Source organism: Phyllopteryx taeniolatus, chromosome 14 (assembly GCF_024500385.1).
Source record: "Phyllopteryx taeniolatus isolate TA_2022b chromosome 14, UOR_Ptae_1.2, whole genome shotgun sequence".
Classification (NCBI taxonomy): Eukaryota; Metazoa; Chordata; class Actinopteri; order Syngnathiformes; family Syngnathidae; genus Phyllopteryx; species Phyllopteryx taeniolatus.
This window is the reverse complement of record NC_084515.1, coordinates 10,532,971-10,555,853: the sequence shown is the minus strand read 5'-3', so window position 1 is coordinate 10,555,853 and position 22,883 is coordinate 10,532,971. Positions and strand designations below refer to the sequence as shown.

At 43.2% G+C, this 22,883-nt stretch overlaps 1 protein-coding gene across 3 annotated transcripts; it reads right to left on the bottom strand.

The window, feature by feature from the left end:
• Positions 1-297: 297 nt before the first annotated feature.
• On the bottom strand, positions 298-20,413 carry st6galnac3 (ST6 (alpha-N-acetyl-neuraminyl-2,3-beta-galactosyl-1,3)-N-acetylgalactosaminide alpha-2,6-sialyltransferase 3). Of its 3 annotated transcripts, none has more exons than XM_061798052.1 (5): positions 20,008-20,413; positions 14,375-14,569; positions 9,762-10,171; positions 3,773-3,880; positions 298-3,083 (listed from the first exon to the last, which is right to left on the bottom strand). In XM_061798052.1, the coding sequence occupies exons 1-5, from the start codon at positions 20,023-20,025 to the stop codon at positions 2,894-2,896; spliced, it is 921 nt and encodes a 306-aa protein (XP_061654036.1). In that variant the 5' UTR covers positions 20,026-20,413; the 3' UTR covers positions 298-2,893. The 3 variants fall into 3 exon arrangements, with proteins under 3 accessions (XP_061654036.1, XP_061654037.1, XP_061654038.1); XM_061798053.1 differs by lacking the exon at positions 20,008-20,413 and adding an exon at positions 13,322-13,409 and having other exon boundaries at positions 14,375-14,499; XM_061798054.1 differs by lacking the exons at positions 14,375-14,569; positions 20,008-20,413 and adding an exon at positions 11,903-12,259.
• Positions 20,414-22,883: the final 2,470 nt, after the last annotated feature.

Genomic DNA, 22,883 nt, shown 5'->3' with positions numbered 1-22,883 from the left:
GTGTTTTTCATAGATATCGTTTGTTAGTGTTGGATACTATTTGATTATTTTGTATTATTCATCATGTTTCGGTTGATTTACTAATGTTGCCGACAATCCCCCATCACAAGGTGTCACTAGACTGTCTTGCCCCCAGTCCCAGAAGCTTCAGGGCATAGATTGGCTTTATCATCCGTCTCCACAATCACCCCAACACACAAGACGGATAATGCATCAAGATGGTCCTCTTCCTGTAGGAAGGACGAAGAAGAATACGACGCACATTGACAGTAAATAAACCCACCGTCAGCACATTCATGAAATTGAGTGCTTTTAGGTTCTTTTAATGCCAAAAACAACAACAACAACAAAATACATTCTTGTTCAATTGAAAAAGAAATCAAACATTCACAATATGCCACTAGCATTTATGAAGCAAACGAAAATGAAAGTGGAGTTTTTTTCTGATTAATAAACAAAATGTATCATTTTGATGCTAATCTTGCACCAGTAAATAAAATGTTAATACTTAAGTGATGTGTTACATTCAATATCACACACACAAACACACACACGTTTACAAGGACACTTGATGTGAAACAAAAAAGGATAAAGGTCACAAGAATTTGAGTTATGTTTTTTCTTTTAAAATATAAAAAACTCTTAGTATGATGCAGTGCAAAAAACACAATATTAATAAACATACTTTTCAATGAATACATCATCTTTACCTATGTAAAAGCAGATTTCGTTTGTATTGGATTTAATCACATTGTTGCAGGTGTACCTAACGGAGGGGCCAGTAAGAGCCTTCCATCAATGAGGTGCAAAACAACAGCAAACTGAAAACGCTGAAGAAAAGGGTAGCGGCGACGCCCCGAAAATGAAGTCAATCGCATGTAAACTGATCTGAGAGCTGCCGGGTGACTGCAAAAGCACAGTGCGTGTCCGTGCGTGCGTCTGCCTTTGAGGTAAACAAGCACAATTACATCATCAAAGCCCTCACTAGAATAAAAAAAAAAAAAAGAAAAAAAAGTGGTAAATAAATGCCTTGCTGTCTGTCACCGTTGACAGTGACCCGAGGCATTGCCAGAAGGACTCGAACCCGTGACCCCCCCCCCCACGCCCCTCTCACCAGTGTTGCTACTACGGCAATATCTTTCACTGGGTTCTGTGTTAAAGGCAAAGGCTGATAAACATCAGGTCTTTAGCGAGATCTCTCCTTGAAAGAGGCTAAAGTCAAGGTCTGATTTGTACGTTTGTAGACCTAAACGCGGCTGGGATTTGCTACATGCAAAGAACACGTGAAAAGGAGGCCTGGGTCCGGACTGACCCACTAGCATGTTCTGAAGCTACAGCATGAATGTGGTTACCATGCACGCTAGCTAGCTAAACAGGCGCCTGCTACTTTGGTTCCTGCTAAACGGGCGTATTTCCGCAAAGAGTGGCCAAGTTATTTACTCCACTGCAGTTTGGGGAAGGCGAAACCGGTATGTTACAATTCTGAGTGAAAGTGCAGTCTAAAGCAAAATAAAAAGGACGGCTGTAGAAAAACGTGGACAACAAATGTGCTGTAGCCGTAGTGGTTTAGCTTCCAGACAACATCACGGAGCGAGCACAAACCGTCAGTCAAATGGAATCCTAATCGACAACCGTCTTCGTATACGGTAAAATTGTGTATTAAGAACAAGAGACCGGGTGAAATAAATGACCCCGGAACATAAACATGGACTCACGCAATTACTTTTTCACACAGGGAGAGGTAGATTTAAATATTTTTTTTCCCCTCAATAAATAAAATCACCATTTAAAAACTGTATTTTATCTTTAATTAGGTTTTCTTTGTTCGATTTTTATATTAGTGTGATGATTTGAAACATTAAAGTGGAGAAACTATGCAAAAAAATAATAAGAATAATTTGAGGAAGTGTAAGTAGCCCTGTAACATACACATTGTGAAGTAACCACACAACCGGAGTCGAGCGGAACACTAATCGTCACTAAGGTGTTTAGATGCAGCCGGTGACTGGGCGTCTATTAGAGGGACGGCCACTATTTGAGGAAATACGGTGGTTTAAAAAAATACTCGATAAATAGAAATAAAAGCATCGGGAGGTTGTAAGTCGTCTCACTGTGCTACAGTAAAGCCGATGAAGGACAAGCCTGAAGGATAAATGAAATGTGACGCCTCATGAATCACCATCCTGAGCACAAACACCTGGGGGAACTGGCATGACAAGAAGGTGGGCGACATGACGCGAGGCTTGACATGAAGAAGAAAAACAAGAAGAGGAAGGAAGGGGAGCCACAACTTTATGGAGTGTGACCATGTCCAAGTCCAACTGCACGGATCTCTGCTGAATAAATTAACAAGTAAACACACGGAGCTAACTTGCGCCACTGAAAAAAAATCAAAACTGATGACACCCGCGAAGGCGTCATGAGGGTTTACACAGGAAATGACGGAGCATCTGCCTTCGGTTGCGGGTAAGTCGTGCCGGACATCCGACTCCCACGCCTGCCTTTGACCAGGACGCGTCTTCGGTTAAATTCGCTGTGACATCTACAAAAAAATGCCGGCTAACCCGTCTAAGGGACACCTTCTTCCATCAGTTTTGACTTCAGTGAAGGCTTCATGAGGGTTTGCAGTGTCAATGTCTCTGCCTTCAGTTGTGGCTCGGTCCACGCAGACACTCGATTCTAAGGTCCCTAGATCGCGCCTAACGTGACCAAGAGTCGCCATAGCTCGCAATGACATCTGCATCTCCAGCTAACAGTTTCTTCCTTCGGTATTAAAGAAAAAGTGAGTCTTGGCTGGACTGCTGCTCCATGATGTGAATGCCAAAAAGCGTCCGGTGTCCGCCAAACAAGCAAAAACCTGATGGATGATGTTTGGAACGAGCGTTTTCGAGCATCACGACAGCTGCCAGGGCGGGTTGAAGAACTTGATGGCGTGGTTTTTCGACCATTTGGCGAACACCGTCTTCTCTGTGACGAAGCGGTGCCCTCCATAGGGGGCGCTCTCGTGCAGGAGGTACTCGGCGCACTCGTCCCGGCTGCCGGCCTCGTAGTAGTGGTAGGGGACTTTGCGGTAGCCTTCGGTCCTACGGGGGGCGGAAAGAATTGAGTAATTTCACCACTTTAGCCTTCACTCCCTTCACAACAAGCAGCACTTTGACATATAGTGAACAGTTCCTCAAAAAAGAGGCTTCAAGTTTACTGTTGAACCAAAAATAAAACAAAGACAATTACGCGTCGTTAATTTACATCATATAGCTTTGCCTTGGGGAAGTCAGTTTAGCTTAATGCTAACTACTCTTGGCAAAATGCCATAGACAGGCTAATGAATAGCAGTGTTATAACCCTCTAAGCAATGGATACAACACATATAGACAGACATGATAACAATACTCACAGGCATATATTCTTTATCCCTTGCATTACTACAGCTTACTGAGCCAGTTGTGAAACTCTTCTTTGTATTTGCTTCTGGTATACTGCCACCAGGTGGCCAAGGCATGCACAGCAGAAGTAGCAGCACAATGTCCATTGAATTGAGGCAAAGAAATGTGCCAAAAACTGTTTAATTCTTTTCTATTTTTATTTAGTTATTTAGTTTGTTCTCCTCAATGGTTCTTGTCATTGTCGTTATTTGCCCAGTTTCCTGCGTTACGAGTTTGAAGTGGAAACCACAGACGCCCAGAGCAGGGCTGAGCAGACCCGTTTATGTATCGTATAGTGGAAAGGGGCTAATAGTTGTGTTTCCCCCACACACGCACAGGCCGAGTCTTACTTGCAGTAGGTGTCGTTGATCATGCCATAGACGTGGATCTCTTTGCACATGTCCATGGCGAGGATGAGCGTGAACCAGCCGGTGCTGAGGTACGACCCTGACTGGATCCTGTACGCACAATCAAACAGGCATAAATCCTAAGCAGAACATTTATTTATGTATTTCTTTATTTATTTTGCTTTGTTTATTGGGCCCCCTACAAGGACGACACAGCACTGCAATTCATTTTTAATGATGCGAATGAGCAATGCCGCCGTGTCAGCTCGCTCAAGCGTTTCTTCATTCTACCGGAGAGTAATAAGTCATTGTAGACCACGTGAATGCCGCTGCTGCTTGTTTTCGATTACTTTCTTGACAAAGGCGACTAACTAGCTACTTGTAATGCCACAAGAACCCATATGAGGAATATCAAATTGGTGTTGCTACATTGGAGAATTTGGGGGAAAACAATATAAATGTTTATTTGTGATAAATGTAAATTTGTGAGTTTCATAGGCAGTGGAGTTTGGGGACATTTTCAAGCAAAAACCAGCACTTTTGTGGTCTTTTGTGGTCTATATGAGGTCATATTGACAAAATAATTATTTGCACTGCTTGTTACTGCTATCGTCAGGGCCTTGAATATGAGGTATGACTGAATGTGGTTTGTCGCACAATGATTTTTTTGTCCTTGTTGCTGAGTTACTTCTTTTTAGATGACATTATCATGCGAACACACAGCAAATTCTTGCTCATAGAAAGCGCCCATCATACATAACCTTCTATTTGAAGGTATGAATACGATGATTTTGTGAAGATTTTTGTTCATTATGTAGTCATACAAGGTCATGCTGACAAAGTAATTGCAAATGTGAAAGCCCACATCATGACCTTCAATTTGAGGTCTGACATGATGTTATTTTTTTGCTTAATGGCTTCGGCCCTCGTTACTGGCGAACTTTGTCGAGATTGGTGACATTTATTGTTGGCCCTTAAATGATCAATGTCATATTGACAAAATAATGACCTATCTGGAAAACCCTCACCATGACCTGTTCATTCAAGGTATAACTCAATGCAGACCAGGACAAAAACAAACCAGCTGAGCAGCTCTGTTGCTGCTACGCCTCCACAAAGTTTGACAGCCATCAGATAAAAAAATATTGAATGATTGCATTTTTTTGTGTTTGACCATGCTGTGACGTTGAACTTGATACTTTGTCAAGCAAAAATCTCTGAAACCAAAAAAAAAAACAACAACAAAAAAACAATTGGAGTGAATATTATTTGAAAACTGCTCTGAAACAAAACACCATGTTCAGTACACAATATAATGCATACCACAGCAGCCCACGCACAGAAAATGTCACCTGTGACTAACGGTGTCAGCATTCACTGTTTCTCGTCACATTTTAAAGCCATGTCGCTGACAAACCGGAACAGAACATTCCCACTGCTATCATACCGTGAACATCTGGATGTTCTGTTCCTGAAGGACAAACAGACACTCCAGACGTTTCAAAATGGCGGTCTCATCACAGGGCGGCAGCTGCTGCACGCTGGCTGATGTGCCCAATATCCTTTTAATCTCGCTTTATTAACGGCGATGTCACGCCTGTGTAATCGCGCTTCATAATCGGCTGCGAGCATCCCGTGACTGCGCTTACCCGCATGGAAAAATTGGCCTTTGAGAAGAAAAAAAAAAAAAAAAAAAAGATGCTGTTCAACAGCTCGACCATGTTGCTCTCAGAGATGGAATTCATTATTTTTGAGATGTAGTATTTGTACGCACTAACTGAACACTAACGACATCTTAACTGCTTCTGTCTGTACATACCAGGGCAATTCTCATTGCAGCTATAATTTAGTGTCCTTCCAAAGGTGACATAATATAAACGAAACAAAACAAAAAAACAAAAAAGAAAGTTGACTCCTGAATGATAAAAGTTAAATAAAGTAAAACTACTCAAAAGAGGCCAGACACATAATATGGAGAGCAATACTGTCCCCAAGTGGCATCAGTGTATTTATGTATGGTCAAAGGAATTTGTGTGTGTAACTGAAATTGAATGAATCGTTGTTGTTTTTTTTCAAATTGTCTATTTTGAACATATTTTCAACCTAGCCATAATGAAAAAAAGATCGTCAATTTGCTGTTATTTGTGCTCGTATTGCAATGCCCCAAGATGCCACAAGTTGGCGCCAGAGTCTTGCCTGATCTAAAAGTAGTACTTTGGCACCATCTTGCTGCCATGGAACTACATGTATATTTAAATGAAGGCAGGTCAAAACCCTGGCTAATATAAAACTAGTGCTTTGGCATCATCTTGGGGCATCTCCATGTCATGTCTTGCATGTGTGTCCTGCGTTTCCCCCGCGTGTCGTGCTCACCTCCTCCCAATTTCGCCTTCCTCACCTGCGCCTCGTCATCCCTGATTACCTAATATTTTGAACCTTGTGTCTCATTCCGTCTCCTTGCCAGTTCGTTGCATCTTGTCGTCGCATTCCAGCATTCCTTGTTCTCGCCACTGACGCAATAGTTCAAGCCTCGGCCCTGTTTGATTGCTGGCATTGCCTTTGCTGACTGTCTATCTGTGTACCCAAACCCCAGAACTGTGATGCAGATGTTCTAGCCATTAGTCTACCATGCTACCCCGTGCACAATCCAACTGAAGAATATTTTAATGATTGCGCTGTAAAAATGGTGGCTAACGAAAAGGATAACGTGCCAAATGTGTTGCCAAAGATCCATGGATGGGATCGCGGCGTCTAATGGATGCTTGGGCAGGAAAGCGGGCATGACAGCGTGATTTAAGCGAGGTCGCTTATCTGCCGCCGCTGGCCGATAGGATCCGACGGGAACCCACTGCGCAGCTCGGCGGGCGGCGGCGATAAACCTCGTGTGTGCGGCTCGCAGATTACGGCCAACGGATAACAGCCGTGACACGTTTTGGTAAATGGAAAGCGGTCTGCGGGATGTCTGCTCAACCAGCAGGGGGTGCCGTTAGTTAACAGTCGAGACAGGCTGCAGTAGGAAGCAAAACAGGATGTAAACATCCTTCGATCCATTTTGTAGAGCTTGACCTCATTACGTACTCGTGTCTAGGGACGGGAATGGCTAAAAATTTAGCGATTCCGATTCCATTATCGATATTGCTTATCGATCCAATTCCTTATGAATTCTCATATCGTCATTATATATGATATGATAGTACATTCCACCATTATTGTGACCTACAACTTGTGCAATTCAAAACAAAATTAAATCTTTTAGCGGGGTAGTATTAAAACCCACCTGAGATCATTTCATTGCACAGTGTGCACACCCACATTTAATTGGGGATGAGGCTGTTTTAGTAGGCTTTTCCTGACATTGTTTTTACTTTCTAGCCAAAGCCTGGTTTTGTGCTAACACTGACAGCAATATTGAAATGTTCAGAATTGCTTCCACCTTGATTAAGGCTCCAGGACCAGCTGAAGAAGAACAGCCTCAAAGCATGATGCCACCACTATACTTCACTGGTGTTCTTTTGGTGATGAGCAGTGTTGTGTTTGCACCAAACGTAACTTCTGGAATTTTGCAAAAAACACACTTGAAATCTCCCAAACACATGTTGAAAAATGTGGGATGCTGTCCGAAAGTAACAATAATGCAAAAGGACATGATACGTGAGTGACTAACTTCACGGCCAGTTCCCAGCATCACAAAAGTCCATTACACAAAGGCGCCATCCTGTCTCTGTTACGGCGGCAACAGGACCTCAGAAGGTGGGACATTGACGATCGACTTTTCACCTGCACCCGATCGCCATCTTATGAGGCGCCTCATAAACGCCCCTCTTTAGGAAATGGCCCCCAGCGCAGTGGAAGTCACTGTGATGAAAATCACCCGCTGGTCCATCCACTCAGTCGGCACAGCACATATTACTCCTCTCGCCGTATATTCTGGCAATATTTCATATATTACTCTAATAGTAAACACTGGGGAAAAAAACACACAAATTTGTTTTGTTGGTTTAGTCCTTGTAGGAAGAGCAGATGCGAGAAATGCTGATCCTCTGACTAACACGGAAACTGCTGTCCCGCCTCGTAGTCACAAACATACAATTATGTTTACAGGTCACTCTCTCCCTTGAGGTATGACTTGATGTGGTTAGTTGCACAATGATTTTTTTTTACCTTGTTAGTGATGAACCTTTAGTGTGGACTCGTGGAGATTGATGACATTTTTTGGGTCAAGATGTCATTTAGGGTGATTATGACAAAATCTTTACATAGCTGGAAAGCTTTCATTATGACCTTTAAGATGTGACACAATGTGGTTTGTTGCAAAATCATTTTTGATGTTGTTATTTTTAGTGTATAGTTGTGACATTTCCAAGTACAAAACAAAAAACTGATTTTTGGGTAATAATGTCATCTTATGAAGTGATATTGACAAAACAATTACATGGAAAATGCTCACCAAGACATTTCATTGAAGGTATGACTCGATGTGGTTTGTTGTACAATTAATTTTGAATTCTTTACTGGTGAACTTGTAGAGTAAATTGCAGAATTTCTGACAGCAGATATTTGGTCATTTGCAATGTCATACAAGGTCATATTGACAAAATAATTACATACAGTGGAACCTCGATAAAACGGACCCAGATATAACGGATATCGGCTAAGCCGAACCTGCGACTGACTGGCGATCAGTTCAGGGTGCAGTCCGCCTTTCGCCCAAAGTCAGCTGGGATAGGCTGCAGCACCCCGCGACCCTGAACAGGATAAGCGGTATTGAGAATGGATGGATGCATGTTTATTGCCGCTGTGGTGGAATGCAGGCAGAGAATCGGACTGACGTATTTCCAGGGAAAAAAATTTATCAAGCTGATCGCCTTTGGCATCGGCTTTGGAACTAGGAAGTACACTAATTCCTCGCAGCTCATGAAAGCGACTCGCCTATGATGAGTATTGTACTTCAACAATGTCACCATGACCAAGCACACCGGCGTGGTAAGTTTGGAACAAATGTGAAACTTTCAAACATTTCCAAGCTTTTTGAAATATTTATTTACAACAACTTTATACTGTACTGGGCATTTTAGGCCACGAAAAAAAACTACAAAACAATAATTTTGAACAGTATAATCAAGTGGGAGGATATGGCCTTAAAAAAAAAAGTGCTTCAATGTAACGGACTATCGGCTATATCAGACGACCCCCCGCCCCCCCCCGCCCTACTAGTCCGTTCTATCGAGGTTCCACTGTATCTGGAAAGATCGCTTTTGAACGTTTCAAGTGAGGTATCACTCTATGTGGTTTGTCCACAATAGTTTGGGACATTATTCATAGTAAAATTAGTGTCGATTGGAGAAATTCAAGGGAAACAACAGCACTTTTTTTATAATTAGATCCTCATACAAGGAAATATGGACAAAGTAATTACATACTGTATCTGGAACGCTCTCTTCAGGATCTTTGGTTTGTTGGAACATATTTTTTAATTGATTTTGAATTTTTTTGTCAATACGAGGTTATACTGACAAAATAATTACCTAGCTGAAAACCTCTCATCGGGACCTTTAATTTGAGGCACAACTCAACGTTGTTTGTGCGCAATGATTTCTGACCTTTACTGGTGAATTGCAAGTGTAGAAATGTGGATATTGGTGACACTTTCATAGAGAACAGTTCTTTTTTGGGTGATTACATCATCTAATAAGGTTATTTTGACCAAATTGCCAATCTGAAAAGCTCTCACCATGACCTTTGATTTGAGATACGACTCGACATGTTTTGTGCAGTGATTTCTGACCACAGTAGAAATGTGGATATTGGTGACATTTTCAAGCAGAAAAACATCACTTTTTTGGTCCTTACATCATCTCTTAAGGTCATATTGACCTAATAGTTACATTTCTGAAAAGTTCTCACCAGGACCTTTAATTTGAGGTACAACTCAACGCCGTTTCGGCATAATGATTTTTGACTTCAGTACTACTTTATTTCCATTTTGACTCACCTGTCCTTGCCTGTCTCTTTCTTGAAGGCCATGTCGCAGTAGTTCATCCTGTCCTCTGTGGTGGCGTAGATGCGCGCATGCGGGTAGCTGTCGGCCGCCTGTCGCAGCATGTTGTACACCACGCCCTTGCCGTCGGTGCGCATGTTGCGCAGCGGTCCCCACACCACGTACACCGTGTCGTTGTTTTGGCCGAAGAAGTGCTGAGGCCTCTGCAGCAGCAGCGGCACGCTGGTGTGCGACACCACCCGAAGCGTGGTGCGGCGGCCCACGTCGCGCTCGAACCCCCGCGTGGGCGCGTTGTTCATGCGCCAGATGCACGGCGAGCTATCGATGAGCGTCCCCGCCGCCTGGCCCAGCATCTGGCCCGAGCTGGACACCACACTGCACAGCTCACACTTCAGCTTCAGGGGCTGCCGTGGGGATAATGGGCATAGGAAACAGGGCAAGGTTAGCGTCACACTCTTTTTATTTTTATTTTGTGATTGACCTTTTGCGAACAAAATGCTTTGATTTGAATTTGGGCTGGCCTCATGTGTTTGAGTCCATCTGTTTGCACGTTTACCCGTTTTATATTTGTAAGTTTCTATTTCCTTTTTTTTGTACCCTTGATAAGACACTCAGCCAGATTTGGTCTTGACTAGGGTTGGGAAAAAAAATCAAATAACTCGGCTAAGTCGAGTCCGCCGGGACCACAAAAAAAATAATAAATAAATAAATAAATGTTTTGCCCGCAACCATGTTTGCGCCGCCAGAACCAATGTTTCACACGGACATTTATTGCAGACGGACGCAGTGTTGGGTCACTGATAAACTTTGCCAAAAATGACAGAGGAGCATCTGTAAGACACTATTAGATGTGTAATGTACATATAACATGATGTATGAGTAAGCTGAATGGTAGTTAGTGTTTTTCTTATTTTCTAAAAATGGTAATCACTAGTGCGCCAATGTTAATCGTGAATGCTAACCATTTAGCAAATGCTGATTCTGTTGTCTACAAATTCTGTACAGAGTTTATGACATACACACAGTACCAACATATGCAGTTTAAGGATGGAAGTCCAGCCCTCAGGAATGAGAATAAAATGTATGTTAGTCGTAAATAAATAAATACAATTTCAGACTCAAGTACTCGACGAAATATCTATAGGATAATTGATTGATTCTTATTCAACAAGAAGGAGAGAAAACTGACTGCTGAGTGCATTTAGACGGCTTCTCATGCCAGGCGTTGGCTGTACAAAACTTTTGTGTGTGTTATAGTTTACATTACATAACGCTTTACGTTAAATTATTGGTAACTTATTTTCACACTAAAAATGTGACTTCAAACATTGCCTGTACAGTTAACAAAAGTTGTGTAATAAATGGCAACAATTTGGACGCTAGAACGAATTATTGGTAGTAAGACTAATGCACAGGATCAGTGAATTATTGGTGTTTCAGAGGTTGTTGCTCAACTGTCAACAGGCAGGCACAGAGCGTCTTTCAAGGAGAATGACTCGGCGTAGGCGGTGGTGTCCGCCGGGAACGATTGCACTAATGTAATAATTACGGCCTATTAATAAACGCCATCTTGAGCATTTTAATCAAGGGCGAGATGCAGCTCACAGCACAGTGGGCATCGTTTAGCGACTTCAACGCCACAGCTTCCCAAATGCCCACTCTCTGCTTTTTTTTTTTTATGTACAGTTTGTGGCAGGATTATCAGGATTACAGAAGATGCCTGCAGGAGGTGATGTTTCATTTATTTACAGCAGGGGTGAGCAAACTATTGTGCTCAAAGGCTACAATTTATTTTTAAACCCGAAAGAGGAGCATGGTCATTCGCAGATGAAGTCAAATTTAGATAATCACAGCATAGGTAAAATATGTTTAAAACAAAATACTAATACAGTAGTGCCTTGAGACACGGGTTTGATTCATTCCATAACCACACTCATATTTCAAATCATCTTTCTCAATTGAAATGAATGAAATTAATCTCCTCCAGTCGCCTCAAAAAACACTCAAATTCATTTTATGAGTTTTTTTAGAAGAAAAATTGCACTCAACAGTATTGCGCTGTATAAAACACAGTAATATTTGCTCTCCGCATAACCTGCGAACACGGAAAATGCGATTGCAAAACCCCGCTGTACCTAATGTATTGTCCGTCCATCATTTCTGTCCTCCTGTGGGGTCAAGTGGCTGTTGGCAACCAGCTCAATGGCGCATTACCGCCACCAACAGATATTGTTCTTCCACTGCAAGGAAACCAATGTGAAATGATGGTAACGTTTGTTGCCGCCATCTAGTGGTGGGGGTCTGAAGCGCATTTGTATCTGCACTTGTTGCTCGTATCTCAAGATAAAAAAAAATCAGCCAAGCGACGGCTTGTATCCATCCATCCATTTTCCAAGCCGCTTCTCCTCACAAGGGTCGCGGGCGTGCTGGAGCCCATCCCAGCTATCTTCGGGCAGGAGGCGGGGTACACCCTGAACTGGTTGCCAGCCAATCGCAGGGCACATAGAAACTAACAACCATTCGCACTCACAGTCACACCTACAGGCAATTTAGAGTCTCCAATTAATGCCTGTTTTTGGGATGTGGGAGGAAACCGGAGTGCCCGGAGAAAAAAATTGTATCTTGAATAAATTTGTAAATCAAGGAACTCGTATCTCAAGGCAGCACTATATTTTTTATCATTCACACTACATGAACTAACTGTTTGCAGGATGTCACTCCCCAAAATTTGACTTTGTTACATACAGTCTTGACGATTTTTAATCAGAGACAGGGAAGCGATTGACATGCAGCGCCATTTTTATTTCGGGACTATAAAGTGTAAATTTCCCTGGCTTGAGGGCTCTTCGTCAGCATCTGAGAGTGTAACCGATTCATAGCGATAATGTTCCACAGCCACTTAACGACGCCGCTTCCTCGCCTCTCCGTTCTACGTCGTAACCACCCGGGGCCCATTCAATTAACGTACTCCCTAAATGGGGTATTATATGCCGCTCTTAAAACCTATATAAGTTATGATCACACGCATATATTTGATGGGCTCCCTCATACGGCTCCTTTGCCAAAAACATCCCTATATTATCATTGCACTCATATTAAAGTAAGTAACAGTTAGTGTCGGTATGATTATGTTAAGAACAGCGTTATGTCAGTGTGGTATGGGCAAAAGTCGCATTTTAGCATTTACTGTCATACAAGTGCAAAAAGAGAAGTTAACCATTGTATAAAAAAAAACGAAGATAAGATACAACTCGCCCTTTGAAAACACATAACACAAAGAAAACAGGAGGTTAACAATTTTTTTAACATTAAATTTCACACAACTATAAAATGAAATCAACCACTAACCACCAAGCATAGATGAGCATATGGCAGACAGCTTCAGAAGCAAACATAGCAGTCTCCATCTTTACTCAGTGGTCCTTCTTGTCAAACAGCAACAAATGCCAGTCACCGAAGATCCAAAACAAAATGCTTTGTTTACAAAAGGTTGGTCAACATCAACTCTGACTGAGTGGGCTATCAAGGGAATAAAAGAGGAAGTCGAAGCGTACCAAAATAGAAGCAGTAACAGCACAAGCAGGTTGACTCAAATGCAATGAACGACACCAGTCACTGAAGATTCAAATCAGAGAGTCCTATCTAGGGGCGGGAACAAAAAAAAAACACAAAACAGGAACTAGAAACCGACCAAAATAAAAGCAGACGGCACAAACAGACTGACTGAAATGCATGAATACCGTCACAGAAGATCTAAATCAGTCTGTCGTGTACAAAAGGTTGGTCAAAATCGCCTATGACTGAGAGTTCTGGCAATTGAACAAAAACAGGAAGTAGAAATCTGCCAAAATAAAAGCAGAAACATCACAGATGATGATGATCCAAATCAAAGTCCTAAGGCCTATAGACTCCATTGAGAAAAGCTACGATTTCAGCAGCACTTTGCGCGTGTGTGTGTGCGAGCCATAGAGTAGGCAGGCAGGATGTTGATATTTCACACCTGCAAGAGTCGGTGAAAAGAGGGATGCCGTCATGCATTAAACATGCAGGTGAGAAGTTTATAACCCCTCCACTGACACGGCGCTACGGACGGCGGGAGACTACCATCCGGGAGAAATATGAGCGCTTGTTAAAAGTGTTGCTGGCCAGGGCTTAAGGAAGACTAACTGCCACCCCCAGGCCCCCAACAAGCACCTACGCTGGCGTTCGCCGCCTGGATGGGTCCGGTCGATGCGGAAGGGAGAAAGCTCAGAGCAAGAGATTCCGAGGCTGGACGTTCATTTGCCGTTTTCCGCCGGGAAATGTGAGCCTCGCTGGTTTTCCTGGCTGCCTCCTCCTCGGCTTGTAATTTCGGGGAATTAAAGCGCTTTGATATTTCAATTTCCATAAATTGCACGGGGAGTATCCAGCATTGAGCCCTTTGAAGGCAGGAGAATGGAATTGTGGAGCGTGGTACAAAAAACGACAAGGAGACATCAAAAGAGACATTTTCCCAACCCGCCGACCTAATGAATTAAGCCGATGCTCGACGAGACGCATCTTCTTAATTGATTGGATGACATTTACGCCCATTCAAACCCCCAACCCCACCGAAGAAAAATACTCACTTCCTGTTTGGGGATGCTGACGTAGCCCGGGTGGGGCTTGAAGGCCTGGTAGGTCTGCTTGGACGCCACCCAGTGGCCGCCGAACGCCTCGCCGAACGCAGGCTGCCACGGGAAGTAAGGCTTCTCGGCCAGGTGGACGGCCACCAAGAAGAGCGACACCGCCACCACCAGTCCGGTGGCGATCACTGACTTCCTCTGTGGGCGAGAGAGCGCAAGAACAGAGATGTTTTACTGTGCATCTGGCACGGCACTCGGCAACGACGACAACAAAACAAGTGTGTTGGAAGCGGGAGGAAGAGACAAAAAAGTCAAGAGGGAGTTCAATTCAATTGTAAATTAATGACAATAAAGTGATTTAATTACAGTAAGTTAGGACCCATTATTTCTGTCATGTTGTAATGTTGGTTTGACCTGACTGATTAGAATACATGACCTGAATAGAGAATACTTTTGAAGATACTCAGTATACAGCACACAAGTATATACAGTAAATGAACAAGTCGTTCAAATAGACACATTGCTCCATCTTGTAATCGGATCAGTGAACAGTTATCGGTTTTGTGAACTCGCTGATCGGTGATCGGCCCCAAACATCCTGATCGTGGAAAGGAAATGAGAGAAAGTGGCAGGGAGTGGAAGAAGGGAGTGAGATGACATTATTAGAAGAAGTGAGACAATGCAAGATGAGATGGGAGGACGAAGCAGGAGAAAGCTGGAGGAAGCGGGATGAAACTGGAGGCCAAATTCAGAGGAGGCGGTATGAAGCAGGAAGATGAAGAAAGTGAGAGGAAGCAGGATGAGACGGGAGGATGACAAGAGAAATATCAACAGGAGCGGGAGGACGAAGAGAAAGTGGGATGAAAGACGGAGAAAGGGAGATGAAGCCATTTTTCAATATACAGCAAAAGGACAATGAATTCTTGACCAATTAGCAATCAGCCTTTTTGTATAAGTGAAGATGAGCTTGTTTACTGGCACATAATCGGTTGAAATGGGCTTGCAAACACGGCGCTTGCCTGGGCGAGCACTCCAGCTCCGTAAACAACGGCTACATTGGGAGCAGGTAATTGCATTGGGGAATAGAATATATTTTTAAAAAACTGCTCTTTTTCAGGTAGAGGGACTTTTACCCTCCGAGAAAAACAAGGAAATAAAAACCTCAAGAAAGCGGTCTTTGTGGGTAACTTCCTGTCATCACGTTTCGACATTGTAAACTAGTTTTTAGGAGGCGACTCGATTATGTTCTGCGACTGCTCTGCTACATAAGAGTCTCAAAACACAGTAAAAATACTCCAAAATCCAAAAACATTTTTCGTTTTTTTTTTTTTTCCCCCTTCTTTCTAGCCACTTCATTATAGTCGTCCAGGTCGCTAAACAAAATGCCGCAAGGCTCGCACTTCCTGCCAAGCCCAGCAGAGGGCGCACTCGCCTCGAGCTGTGCTACAGCATGAAGCTCTTAAAAAATATACCTTTATTTTTTTCATGACACGAGAGCAAAAATCCTTCAATCCAGCTCAAACAAATGCTAATCTGCTAGCGTCCCTAAGGCTCAAAGTGAACGTGTGCTTAATGTGCCCTGGAAAAACAAAGGCGAGCAGGCCCAGCGCGTACGTGCATTTGTGTGTGTCACCTTGTGTGTCACAACTAACGGAACACAATCCCCCAGAGGATAAAGCACTCATATCTGTCCCTTCTACTCGAGGAAACAAACACACACAGACACACACCTCGTGTGCTTCTTAATATGCGTTTTTTTTCAAAGAACAAAAAATCTTCACAACAAAGCAATTTTCCACATTCGGAGGGTACCGTCAAAGCCGTAGGCAAAGGCGGGACGGAGTCTTTGTAAATGTATTGCACAATGCCGGGAAAGGGGTGTGAAGTTCCACACCTGACGCCCTATTATTTTGAAAGCAATTGTCGCTGTCCAACAAGTATTCGCATAGGTCACACCAGACACGAGCGCTTATGACGTCTAATTGCGGCAACATCCCGCTTTTCTGGGTGTTGTGCAAAAGGCAGATAAATCAGATGCGGCGATTTTACGCGATGTCACGGATGTCTGAAAGACGCTGCTGCCTTCTAAAAGATGTCATTTTTCAAGTTGAGCTGGCAGTATTCCGCATTTGGAGGTAGAGACGGGACAGTGTCCCTGCGTAAGGGTAAATTCCACAAGATTGGGCGCCGAGGTGTAAAGTTCAACACTCGACAGTCACTTAGGGGGAGGAAGTCGACTCGGCAATTTTCTGCCTTTGGATGTAGTATCAGAGCTGTGACAGGAGGCGGGACAGCAACTGTGCGTAAGCGTATTGCACAATGCCGGGAGTGGGGTAGGTATGAAGTTTAACACCTGACATTCACTTTGGGTGAACGGCACCAACACTGAATATCAACCTGGCAATTTTTCCGCCTTCAGAGGTAGGATCAGAGCCGCGTGCAAGAGATTTCCACCATGCCGCTACACTCACTGGACACTTCGTTAGGGGCAAGCGACACTTTTCCGCCTCGAGGTAGTAACAGAGTTGTAACAGAGGTGAGACGCCAGGAGAGTGTAAGGGTATATTCCGCAATGCCATGACAGGGGTGTGAGGTTCAACACCCAACACTCACTTTGTGTAAATGGCACTCAATTGCGGGGTTGGGGGTTTGACTTTTGGAGGTAGTATCAGGGCCATAATGTCGTGGTTGTGACATTTAACACCAGACACTCACGTCGTGAACGGAAGGCTACCCAGCCACTTTTTGACACACCTACAGACAATGTAGTGTCTTGTGAGGCGGATGTGCCAACCACTAGTCAAGCTGGTCAAAATTCGTCAGTAGGCCACACTAAAATGAGTCATTCTTCACAGAGGAAAGAGAATATATGCCTGAGGGTATTGTTATATTATCTGTCTGCATGAGTTGCTCCACAGTTTGTTTTCAAATTGCTTAAAATGTTATGACATTTTTTTCGCTCACAAGTCGAAGTATAAAATCAGACGAACGACGGCTTGTATCTCGAAAAACTTTTTTTGGGGCGTTTCTATTACTCATGTTTTTTTTTCACGAATCGCGGAAGGGCTCGCCGATCCCTCGAGAATAGCCAGGCTTCAGTGTACAACTTGGTTTTATTTTCCTGATCGTTCATTAGTAGCTTTACGTGTACATGTAGCGCAAACAGTCAGGACAACACTAATGCAGATAACAGGATTTTCCACTGGCTTAGAGGCCTGCTTCAAGGGCATCGAGAGCTCGCGGCGAGCCGCCACATGAAGTAAGCTGGGGAAAAGGCGGTAAGAAAGTGCGCAGAGGATTATGGCGGATTGGCGAAACAAAGGTGGCGATCTCGCACTTGACGTGACGGAGTCGGGCTGGGCTTTGCCGGCTCGGACGCACGGCCTCGCAGTGGATCACTCTGCCATTCAGGCAGTTTGCAAAGAGCTTTTCACACAAAGTCGCCTGCCGATTGGTCGGTTCCGAGGCTTCTGGAGCGGCGACGTGTTACGAATGCAAATCAGGTTTCCCACACTCTTGACAAGCCAGCGTCATCCATCTGTCATACATGTTTTAAAGTTGACAGCAATTGAGCAAAATCTCTTAGATTGGGTCATTTTTGGAGGAGTCCAAGAAAAGGCCAAATAACCCTAAAATGTCGGCTTCAAATCAAAAATGGCAGACTTCTTCTTTTCAGACTTTTTGTGGGTCTGCTCATGACAAACATTGCTCTTAAATATCATGTTGCTAAGATGAACTGGCTTGAAATAATTATTAACACTGCCAGCCTTCCCAGTTAACATGGATATTTGACTTCTAAAGCCGTCAATGGCAGTGAATGTGTTAAAAGGATCACATTTCTTTGACCTGAGATGCTATCGGTTGACACTTTGCGTCGGTGACCAGCGTTGTCTTCTTTTTCCAGGACATTTCCCACCACATTTCTTAAAAGGAATCATCTCAAATGTCATCTGAACTAGCTAGTCAGCATGTAACGCACTCACAGCTGGTGTAGTCCCACAATGCACTATGATAGCTGACTACAGTGGCCTTTGAGGGACGAAGGATATTTGACCAAATGTCCTCTTTTTGTTTCTCAAAGTGTAGTAAGTTGGCTCTCTAGTGGTACATGAAAGAATCACTGAATTCAAAATCCATCCATCCATCCATCCATTTTCTGAGCCGCTTCTCCTCACTAGGGTCGCGGGCGTGCTGGAGCCTATCCCAGCTGTCATCGGGCAGGAGGCGGGGTACACCCTGAACTGGTTGCCAGCCAATCGCAGGGCACATAGAAACTAACAACCATTCACACTCACAGTCATGCCTACGGGCAATTTAGAGTCTCCAATTAATGCATGTTTTTGGGATGTGGGAGGAAACCGGAGTGCCCGGAGAAAACCCACGCAGACACGGGGAGCACATGCAAACTCCACACAGGCGGGGACGGGGATTGAACCCCGCACCTCAGAACTGTGAGGCTGACGCTCTAACCAGTCGGCCACCGTGCCGCTGAATTCAAAATATGAATCAAATTTACAACATAAAAAACATGCAATACCATCAAACATTGAATGAAGTTTGTAGATGTGAATAGAGTCTGTTTGAATTTCTCTAAATCCAGTACTGTACATTTTTACTTTTCAAGTGCAATACATTCATTATGTACAGTTCAGTTGTATTTAACGTTTATATACAGTAGTAGTACACATTTGCATTGAATATGTTTAGAACTGTTATTTTCTGTGCAATACGTTTTGTGTGCAATACATTTTAATAGAATCATAATTTAGGTGCAGTTTTTGCTTTTCTTACATTTAGGCGCAGTGGTAATGTTCAAATGTGATCAAAAGGCATTATTTCTTGAAAAATATTCCCTCAAAAATATGATAAAAAGAAAAAAATGCAACTTCCTTCTCATAAGATTATGATTCACCTCCCTCTCCCATAAAATTATGATTTCCTCAAGACAATTTTTTTTTTCATAAGATATTTTTTCAGGGGAGTACAGTAAGCCCTGTTTAATTGAATCATTTAGGTCCCCCACCCCCCCCCCTCCCCCCTACATTTAAGCGAGTGTTAATGTTCAAACTGTGCAGATAGGAATAAAATATCTGCCTTATTTTTGATGAACACCATGGCCTACTACGATACTGTATCTTAATGGTGGTCTGGGTGGTGTAACTTGGAGAGCTAAGATTTTTATTTTTATTTTTTTTTTAGGTGGTACTTGGTGTCAGACGTTTGACAACATCACTTGTTGATCATGATGACACACACGCGCGCCACGTGATGGGCAACAACACTTGCATTCACAAAGAAGGCCGACAGACAACACCAAAACAGGCCCACTTTAACGCTGAATTAAACAAACCTCCCAAAATAAGGAGTTTGCGACCGAGCGGACCCCTGCCAGAGTTGGACGGCTATTGCAGCGTTATGAGTCACCTTCATCGGCGGACACTACATCATTTTCACGCGTTGTTTTCGTTAATATCAAGGCAGGAACGAGCACAACTACCACCCCCCCCCCCCCCCCCCCCCCCACACACACACACACACACACGCAACCACCACCACCTCCCGACCGCCCCAACCCCATTCCCCATTCCCCATTCCACTTCGTCCGTCCGTCTCCCTCCGTTCATTCACTCGCTCACCTTCCACATCCAGGCCATTTTTTTACTTCCACGGTGCAAGTAGGACGCTCCTCAGCAGCACGGCGACGCCATGAAATGTCTCCCGGGGCATTCGGTAGGAGAGCGGGGGAAAAGCCGAAATCCAGCTCGAGGGTTGGTACCGTTATTCGTCCCCTCTGCGGCCTTTTTTTCCTCCTCCAAAGTGAAGCTGCTGCGAGGCGAAGCGACGCTGCGATCTGATTGGTCCGGACGAGCAAGGGCCCGCCCACCCCAGCCCCCCTTCACGCGCTCTCGCTGGCTGACCGCAAGTCACGTGAATGTGGTGTCCGCTTCCTGACACTGGATGTGACGTCAAACGTGCAATTATTACAAGCCCTACCTCTGATTTGAAACCATCATTTGTAACACTATTTTGAAACCTTAACCCTTGTTTGCAAACCTCATCCGGGCTGGCTTCAAACCGTAATACCGTCATAAAACCCAAAATTGAAACCCTAATCCAGAATCCTAGGGTTTGACCTACCTTGAAACCTTAACCCTGATTTGAAACCCTAGCGCTAACGTGAACCCAATCCTCACTCTGTCTTGAAACCTTAATTTTGAAACCCTTTGGCCTAATTTGAAACCCTAACCCTCATTTGAACTCACAATTCAAAACCCTACCTTGGCGTTAAAACTAAATTCACAACCCTAACATTAATTTGGAACCCGAATTTGAAACCCTAACCGTAGTTAGAAACCCTAGTCCAAAACCTGACCCTAATTTGGAACACTAACCCGAGTTTGAAACTCTAGTTCAAAACCATACCTTCCCTTTAAACCTAAATTTGGAACCCTAACCCTAATTTAAGACCTAATTCAAAACCCTACCTTGGTTTAAATCCTAAAATCCCTCATTTGAAATCCGACCATAACTTAAACCCTAATTTGAAACCCTACTCTGGTTTAAAACCCTAATTTAGAACCCTAACATTGGTTTGAAGCCCTAATTTGAAATGCCAACCCTGGTTTAAACCCTCATTTGACACCCTAACCCTCGTTTGAAATCCCAATTAAAAACCCTACCTTGACGTTAAAACTAAATTCGGAACCCTAACATTAATTTGGAACCCGAATTTGAAACCCTACCCTGTTTTGAAACCCTAATTTGGAACCCTAACCTTGGCATCAAGCCCTAATTTGAAACCCTAACCCCAATTTGAAACCCTAATTCAGAAACCTAACCTTGGATTTAAACCTATATTTGGACCCCTAACACTAATTTGAAATCCTAAAGCTAGTTTAAATGCTAATTTGAAACCCTACCCTGGTTTGAAACCCTAATGTAGAACCCTAACCTTGTCTTGAAGCCCTAATTTAAAACCCTAACCTTCTCTTGAAGCCTTAATTTGAAACCCCAACCCTGGTTTAAACCCTAGTCTGTTTTGAAACCCTAATTTGGAACCCTAACCTTGGGTTTAAACCTACATTTGGAACCCTAACAGTAATATGAAATCCTAACGCTAGTTTAAATGCTAATTTGAAACCCTTCCCTGGTTTGAAACCCTAATTTAGAACCCCAACCTTGGCTTGAAGCCCTAATTTGAAACCCCAACCCTGGTTCAAACCCTAATTTGAAACCCTAACCCTCGTTTGAAACCCTAATTCAAAACCCTACTTTGGCTTTAAACCTAAATTTGGGACCCGAACACTAAATTGAAACCTTAATTTGAATTCCTATCCCATTTTAAACCCTAATTTGAAACCCTACCCTGGTCTACTTTGGCTTTAAACCTAAATTTAGGACCCTAACAATAATTTGAAAACCTAATTTGAAATCCTATCCTATTTTAAACCATAATTTGAAACCCTGCCCTTGCTTTGAAACTCTAATTTGGAACCCTAACCTCGGCATCAAGACCTAATTTGAAACCCTAACCCTAATTTGAAACCCTAATTTAAAACCCTACCTTGGTTTTAAACCTAAATTTGGAACCCAAACACTAATTTGAAACCCTAATTTGAAATCCTACCCTAATTTAAAGCCAAATTTGAAACCCTACCCCGGTTTAAAACCCTAATTTAGAACCCTAACCTTGTCTTAAAGCCCTAATTTGAAACCCCAACCCTGGTTTAAACTCTAATTTGAACCCCTAACCCTCTTTTGAAATCCCAATTCAAAACCCTACCTTCGCGTTAAAACTAAATTTGGATCCCTAACATTAATTTGGAACCCTGATACAAAATCCTACCCTAGTTTAAAGCCCTAATTTGAAACCCTACCTTGGCTTGAAGCCCTAATTTTAAACCCTAACCTTATTTTGAAACCCAAATTCAAAACTCTACCTTGGCTTTAAACCTAAATTTGGAACCTTAACACTTATTTGAAATCCTGGCCCTGGTTTAAACCCTAATTTGAAAACCTACGCTTGTCTTGAAACCCTAATTTGGAACCCTAACCCTAGTTTGCACACCTAATTTAAAATCCGTACCCTGGTTTAAAAGCCTAATCTGAAACCATACCCTGACTTGAACCCCTAATTTGGAGCGCTAACCTTGTCTTCAAGCCCTCATTTGAAACCCTACCCAGGTTTAAACCCTAATTTGAAACTCTACCCTGGTTTACAACCCTAATTTGGAACCCTAACCTTTACATTAAACCCTAATATGAACCCCAAACCCAGGTTGGAAAGCATAACCTTGTCTTAAAACCCCAATTTAAAACCACAATCATGATTTCAAACCCTGTTTTGGAGCACTAATCTTGCCTTCAAACCCTACCAGTAATTTGAAACCTTAACTCTGTTCTGAAACCCTAATTTGAACCCCTAACCCTCATGCTGGCCACTTTCAAGTTGTGTTCTTGGATTCACCACTTGCTAGTTTGTTACCTTTCGTTAGAGCACTCTTGAATTGCT